This window comes from Sphaeroforma arctica, assembly GCF_001186125.1.
Source record: "Sphaeroforma arctica JP610 unplaced genomic scaffold supercont1.183, whole genome shotgun sequence".
In the NCBI taxonomy this organism is placed as follows: Eukaryota; class Ichthyosporea; order Ichthyophonida; genus Sphaeroforma; species Sphaeroforma arctica.
In genome coordinates this window covers 114,078-122,213 of record NW_014040375.1, presented here as the reverse complement: position 1 = coordinate 122,213, position 8,136 = coordinate 114,078, and the positions used below count along the sequence as shown (strand labels likewise).

Below are 8,136 nucleotides of genomic sequence, written 5' to 3'. Positions count from 1 at the left end.
AGTTTTAATACACATTACATAATAAATCAATGATAGTTTAGTATATTGACAAGGTTTTTATTTTTATTATTGCTTGTAATACGTACATATGCCCCAGCTGTGGTCCTGACATTCGCTTGTTGCTTCGTTAGGATTGGACATGGCATTTTGATGTAAAACACCATTTCAAAACACACAAGCGATTATACCTTCCACAAGTATTCCGATGAATCCAACTTTTGGTCTTCAAATTGTTACTATCAAAGGACAAAACCATAAAGTATAACAGTAGCTGAATCACCGACTTGTATATGCTCGTGCATAACCTCAAACGTCTTCTTCGACGGCGTGTTTATACATACATCAGACTTGATCGAAGGCTTCGGCAGTGTGGTAACGGCGTTTACTTCTATAGACGTCCACTAAGACGTAATAGTCAGAAGCAATACGTGTGAAATGGTTCAATAAGCTAACACACTGTTGCATGAAGGTTTCCATAAGACACGGGTTGTCTCTCTCTTTCAATGGAAAAGTATTCGAGCCTTTCCAGCTCTTGTGTGTGCGATCTCCACTGCCCGTGCATGCTCCCGAAACTATTTTATAAGTGAGGATAGTAATAAGTAGTGTAATATTACTGCAGAATTGTGAAGTGTGAAAGTGGTCATCATCACTGATCTCAGCGATAACTGTGAGTCTGTGAGACTGTGACTAACTGGCTCGGTGCCAGAGTCCAGACTGCCAGTACTATAACTATGGAAATTTATGACACTGTCACACGAGGGAATATATCCTGAAATATGAGATATGTGCAAAAATCGTAATATTACCGAAAATTAAAAATGTAAATATGGAATATGAAATGCATAATATGAAATATGGAATATGTATGATCCCGAAACTTTATTTAGAAAAATCCAATTTTATTGAATTTTAAATATTTCTCTCAGCTTCAACCCATCTTCACACAGACATTTTCACCTCTTTAACCCAACCTTCACAGAGTTTCTCCCTCTTGGTTATAATCATCGGCACATCTTCGATCACTTCTTCCCTCCCATCTTCATAGACCTTCTCACTCTCGGGTATTGTCATCGACACATCTTCAACAACATCATCTTCACAGACCATCTCACACTCGGGTATAGCAATCGGCACGGTGTAGAATATCCCCTCCGCTTTTTCTTCTCTATCATATGGCTAACCTGATTCCTAAACGCACTAGTGGTGTACACCGCCTTCGTCTCATTGTTATCATTTCTCCAAAACTAAAAAACACCACACAGATTTTTACCGCTTATATCAAGTTTTCCAATCAAGACCTTTCCCGTATCATGAACAGGTATAACAGTGGCATTCTTCTTCGCATCGTCATATATGCGAATATGACCAGATTTTAAGACATTGATATTAACAGAGATACGAGTTGATCCAGTATTTCTTTTGCTTCTTTGGAGTCTGGGTTCTTTACGGCTTGGTGTATTTTCTGTTCAAATGTGGGATCGTTTATAGTGTCCTGTATCTGCTTTACCTTGCCTGGATGTCGTGAGTATGATAACAAAACATTCATAGCACATTCATGACTTTTCTGTTGGTCAGTATTTAGGAATATAAAGTCAGTATTTGTTGCATATCTATCTCTGTAGTAGTGTAATAAATGATCGATAACATCATTAGGTATTGTTCCTTTACATTGTAATTCAGTACCTGTTAGAAAGAGCAATGGAAAACAGCTGCAAATCTCTCGTCTTCTATGAATGTAGTATCACGATATGGTATGGTATGGACCAGTAAGTATCATGCAATGTTGTAGGCTTACAGTAAAATAGGTATTTTGATGTATGGCGAACCAATCACAAATATGATGACCCAAAATTGATCGATGAGATCAAATAAGTATGAACAGTCTAAACTCTGATGAAGCTTGGTCTTTTTTAATACAATTATATGCGACTTTTTAATTCCTGTCGACAAGAATTTTGCTTTCTATTCTAAAGTGTGATATAGAATTGGTTACAAGTATCGTGATAAAGATTAGGACACTATCGACTTGAAGAAATATCCTAGTATCGCGATTGAGATTTAAACAGTTATAAACTGATGTGAGATTCTATATGTAACCGTATTTTGCACGGATTGTGAAATGGAATATGAAAGTGCTACTTAGAAAAATTGGATACCGATTGAAGAACAGACTATGTGCCATTCATATCGGAAACGTCTTGCATAGAGTATACAGATCCTCAGCTTCTAGTACATGAAGTATGTGTGTGATCAAAGTAGTTAGAAAGTGTATTGATATATATGTATCCCAATACAGTGAAATTTAAATAAAGACAGCTTTCCGCTGATATCCTACATCTTAGAGAAGATAAACAAAATATAAAATCCACAAGAAATTGAACTACATAAATATTTTCGTGTCCTTATTTCCTGTAGCAGGATCACTACTATAACCATGGGGTACAACGGGCGGAGGTGCACCGGCAAGCATTGAAATGGAAAATTTCGAGCGTACGTGTACTAGATATTGACCATGGAGTGGATGATTTTTATTAAGATGGAAATACCCGTTGCTTTTACAAGAACCAGTGTGTTTTGTTTTCGGATTGCTATCTTGTAGTGCCAATCACATATTTATTTTGTTTAGTACAACTGGCAAGTACTTTGTGTACACTTGGTACATATCTGGAAATAGTATACCAATGCTATACTGATTGTGAAAAAAACAGTTCAAGCGCTACGGTTGGGTACCCTTAAAATGTGTGACATAAAGCAAACCGATGCGCCGAGTCGTAGTCGATTTGGTTAAACTCTCGCGATTCAAGCATACTGGCGATGTATAATCTGTCATTCCTTATGTGTGGCTTCTGGCTATAACTTACTTTATGCAATACCGAACAAACGCCCGCAAACAGTGGTAGAGTTATGCTATGTGTCTTAAATTACTTCGGTTCCCCCCAAGTAGTATGTTCTATTAACGGTAGTGGGTTTTGTACCGACGTAATGGAGGTACTTGTACTTGTATCGGTCATGACCCATAGGCGTGGTATTCCTTATAAACCTCAAACGCAGGGTGCAAATGGGACACGTCATAGAAAACTTAAGAAACTCTTGCGTACCGCACTAGATGACGTTGAGGTCATATGGCCTTATCATTTAAAATGGGTTCAGACTCGAACGAATAACTGCATAAATCCTGAAACTGGAGCACTCCCGTTCCACTATTTCTTTGGTCGCTATAGTAAATTACAAGCAACGTTGGACAAAACTGCGTCCGAGAAACACGTTACCCCGTAACCACAAAAGATCGAGTATATGTAGAACATTGTTTACCCCTGTTTACTCGAGCACAAGAATCGCCTCCTATTTAAAGCGTACGACCGATGGAATAACACTTAGAACATTGTTCTGTTCAACGTTGCGAATACGTGAACATTCTATTCGCAACGCCAACATTACCGATTCCCAGCGTGTGCATGTAGCAGATACCGATCCCAGGTAAACATGCCTTCTAAGCCGACAGTAGGATGTTTCTCCTTGCCCTCAAATTGGCCCTACCAGGCTTTGGGGCAGTTCCACCACGGTACGTGCATACTGGTGGTGGATATTGTAAATAGTAAATGTTAGATAGGAAACGTACCATTTAAAGAACACTTCGAAACATTTATATTGATAACTTACAGATCAAGCGAGCCCAAGATTCCTGGGAAACGACGGGACGAATTCTCGGCCATATATTGTTTGCATTCGTCTTCGGTTGGCAGGCCCAAATACCCATCCCCATATATAGCCTTCATCGGCGTCAGGAATCGTAAAAATATTTCCCTGGACGTTGATTCTCCTGTCTGTAAGAACTCGTCGCAAATGTCGAATGTTAGATTGTATGCTAAAATTCTGAACACTACCATAAATTTCACATCGGTCGAATGACCTATTTTACCAAAGGCATCAGGTGACTGTATAAAGTATGGGTCTTGGATACAAATATCACGTTTGATTGCATGGTATTGCGACCTATATATTTGATATCGTCTTTTAAAAGTCTTTTAGCTGTTTCTTCAGAAGGTGTGGATCGTTAGCTGTTTCTTCAGAGGGTGTGGATCGTCGGGGTCGGTGAAGTACATACGTAGGTACTTGACATCCGTGCCTGCGTGATCTCTTTCTACGTTCGGCCTTTTCCCATTTTTTGATCCAGCCCAAGTTCGCGTAAACTCCGTCACCTTGTCCCCACTACTTGCCTCTTCCAACAAAATATATAAAGCTGCAACAGTCATACGCTCCATCTCATCCTCAATTTCATCCTGATCCTCTTCTTCAGATATGGTTAAATTGGAAAGGTCGGACTCCGGATATGAAACTGTACGACATTTTTCTGTGAAATTCGTCATTTTGTGGGATCAATCTTCTTCAGACGTTCGTATTTAGCACCTGGAATTTAGTTATCTTTCAATATCAAATAATCTCCTTGAAATTTCCACTCATATCGACCTTCTTCAAATTCAAGCAGTCGTTTTGTTTCTGGCCACAATACTCTCTTCAGTTTTATACAAGTACAGCCACGGCAATCCTTTGATGGCAATCTTGCCCAACAATGGCCTGAAGGTGGGCTCGTTGGCAGTAAACAACTGTGATTTTCTGGGAGCACAGTTTCCTTATGATATGCATAATCCTCGGGTCTAGGACAAACTGGCATACACAATATGTACAACATCTGCTCACATATATAACAATAACCTGTGACCTCCGGGCTATAGAATTTTTACACTTCCAACACGGTTCAACACGCGACTTCCACCAAGGATCATGCGAATCTTCCTTCTGTTTTCGTGAAAGGGGTGTATTCATAGTGGTATATAGTAATGGGGTCATACTGTGTACACACATTTCTGTTTAATGAAACTTGTCCCTGTGCTTGTATACAGAAGTACACATGTATTTTAGGGCCCATATGTGTATACACAATGATAAAGTTATTACGATCTCATTCCATCTACATTCAATTTTTTTGACAACGAAAGCATCTTCATTTAAAACGAGTTAAAAACTATCAGTAGGGATAGAATTGCGCAATATATTTAGATTTGCCAATTCAAATCCACAGCTGTTTCCAGCGGCGGTTTGGACTCAAATCGCCGCTGGAAATATATATAAAAATGACAAAAATCAATTTGGAAGTATTCTCAAACTAATTTCTCAACCAATATGGGCATGGAAATCTTTCTTAGACGCATTGGGGAGACTCCACCGCTAGTGTCGCCACGGGAAGTTGGTATTATAGTGCTACACATAGATGCGAGTCACATGGGTTGTGAAGCTGCATTGTTTGTAAAACGCAATGATGTGATGCTGCCAGTTTCTTTTGCATCTACGCGCTGGGTTCAGCACAGCAGCTCTACTCCATAACACAGCTGGAAGCCTTAGCTATTGTTTGAGCTTATGATCAATGGGCGAGACTGCTAGATCGTCCGCCAAGATTGATATACATTGAGACAGACCACTTACCATTGTTGAGCTTCTGAAAACGCCTGGGTGATGAGGATACGGCGCGTGGTCGAAGAGTTCGCCGTTGGTTCTTGATATTGCCTTGCGGTAGGGGTGAGTTAATGGGCAATACTGATACATTATCTAGACTGGCTTCTGCAGACAATCACTCAATCACAGTTGCTATGTCATTGATGACAGCGGAACCGGAGTTGGATATAAAGCTACATGATAGATACAAACGTCTGGCCGACTTCTAATGCAAGGTGACGAATGATGATGTATCTGAGAAGCAAGTGCGTTGCATCCTTCAAGACTGCTGAGCCTGTGCATTTATGCGTAAAGAATTTTCGATAGGCGTTGCTCCTGTCGTGAAGGATACCGAGCGGTTCATGGAAAGAATTCATATGGATGTGTTCTATGTATCCCATAATAAGAAAGCGGGCACTCGTGTGATCTTTCTCGCGCAAGACAAGTTTACAAAATGGCTACGGGGTCTAGAGCTAAGTGATCGGTCCGCCTTAACACAACCCCAGAGGCGACAAACGCGGGCATTTGGTATACCCGACGAGTTAATAGTCGATCACGGCAAAGAACTTGACAATTGCGAGTTCATTGCCTTTTGGGTATAATTGGTGTGCACGTTCATTGTACCACCGTTGAGCGGCACGAAGCCAAAAACTGTCTTCCATTGGCCCCGACCTCCTCCAGCAATTACAGGAGCGCCACAGCTTCAACGACTTTCAGGGTATCTGGACCCTTCACGAACACCTTGAGTCCTTTCTGCAGCATGTAGAACAACACTGGTACCCACACTCGTCTCTGACACATCAACAGATGTTCCCCATACCCCGGCTAACCACACTGTTGAAGTACTACTTTTAAATTTCGGCTCAAACCAAGCCAATCCAGGCTAACCAGCACATACCGAGCGCATCTGTGGTCTGGTGCAGCATCGGTTCACTCCCAACCTCGTTCCTCAACAATTATGACGGACAACTTGGTCCTACTCTGCATTTCGTACTCTGCACTAACCCATTCCAAGGCACTACACGGAGCAGACCCGATCCGTAACACAATGGTGGGTACGCTATTTAGTAGGTCAGCAAGCAAATACGTGGCACACTCGATGGTGTCAGGTTTTTGTCAGTACCGGCATGAATTGACCCAGCGCATATCATCCGAATACTGACCACTACTTCCCATCGACCTTCCCCGAACAATTACAACGGCTATGAGAGCCATACCATACCATATGTGCATACATTGTAACTTATCTCTTGAAATAAGTAATATTATCCCTACTTTTATCGTAGGCTTTGACTAGGCCGATCCAAAAGTCAATAAAACACGGCTGGAACGCCGCGGGGCCTAAAAGCGTTTATTTGTAGGGGTAATTTATTTGCTCATATTTTGTTAGGGTTTAGGGTTTCTAGTGTACCTTGTGGCATATGTAGCCTCTCTTTTTTTCAGGGGGCTATGCTTGTGGACCAGGATTATTGGACGGGCTTTTGGAGTTTGGCCAAGAATTTATGGAAACTTGGGATTGCCGGCCACGATCAAATTGGGATCAGGACAGGGAATATACCTCTGGAAAAAAAAAAATGGAACAAAACCGTTTCCAAGCGATATTTTGTAAAATTATCGGAAACGGGGTTGGAAACGCTTTAGTAGTAACACACACCATAAATTACGCCACACATGCACACACTCACTCGTAGAATAGTGCCCAATGGGTATAGCTGACGCATTCAGATATGTCACGAAGGTGGCTGACGGCGAAGTCAGAAGTATCTATGACATAAAAAAGAAAGCCACACACATACATACTCTATCAGATGCACTTCAAAACCAAAAGTATTTCACTGATGCATCATGTTTGATCTACACAGCGATCACTAGATGCACACGCTCTAACTATTCAAATTCCGAGGCCATTGCTAATGGGATACACAAGTATAATAATGGTGGCTGTACGCCGGCACTCAAAAAGGAGATTGTGTCGGTCTTTCAGCAGTACCACAACACAGTAACAACACATTTGGGGTGCGAACCTTTTTACGCATTTGATGGAGATATTCCTCCTGTGACGAAAAAGGAAGCGGCAGTGAGAAGGCGCAAAGTTAAAGACGCATACATCTTGTGGCAGTATGAGGATGCAAAGGGTCAGGGTAAATCAGCAAAGGATTTTCAGCGTTGAAAAGTGCATGTACACGAACATGGGAACAGGTACGTGTAGCCATTGGTTTTTGTGCAACTCAAAGATACCCAAGGATGGTAGCGCCTTATGAAGCCGACGCAGAACTAGTATACTTGTGTAGACAATCAGAAACTCCGTCTTTTATAGCTACAGCAGATTCAGATATATTAGCATACAGTGGAGTAAATGCATGCTTCAATCTTACAGCTGAAGCTGCCAAGGATAAACTCACGAAGTTTAAATGTATATACACAGACAAAGATCGTCAGGAGTATTTACGGCGGGTGGGTCCATCAAATGACATATTTTTACCACACGTACTCTTACAAGGTTGTGATTATACACGTCACTTACATCATAAAGGTAAAGTCTTGTTCGTACTAGGTGGTAAAAAAATCCAAAAATAATATGTGGAGGCCTTAAATATGGTTCACATTCCAAATGCCAGCGGCGTGGAATCTGAAGCTCACAGTAGG

At 41.1% G+C, this 8,136-nt stretch overlaps 1 protein-coding gene across 1 annotated transcript; it reads right to left on the bottom strand.

Moving 5' to 3' along the window:
- Positions 1-4,105: 4,105 nt before the first annotated feature.
- On the bottom strand, positions 4,106-4,367 carry SARC_03561 (hypothetical protein; the record flags this gene model as incomplete). Its single annotated transcript, XM_014302656.1, has 1 exon — positions 4,106-4,367. A coding segment is annotated over one exon (262 nt), but the record flags the coding sequence as incomplete, so codon positions are not given.
- Between the last annotated feature and the right edge of the window lie 3,769 nt (positions 4,368-8,136).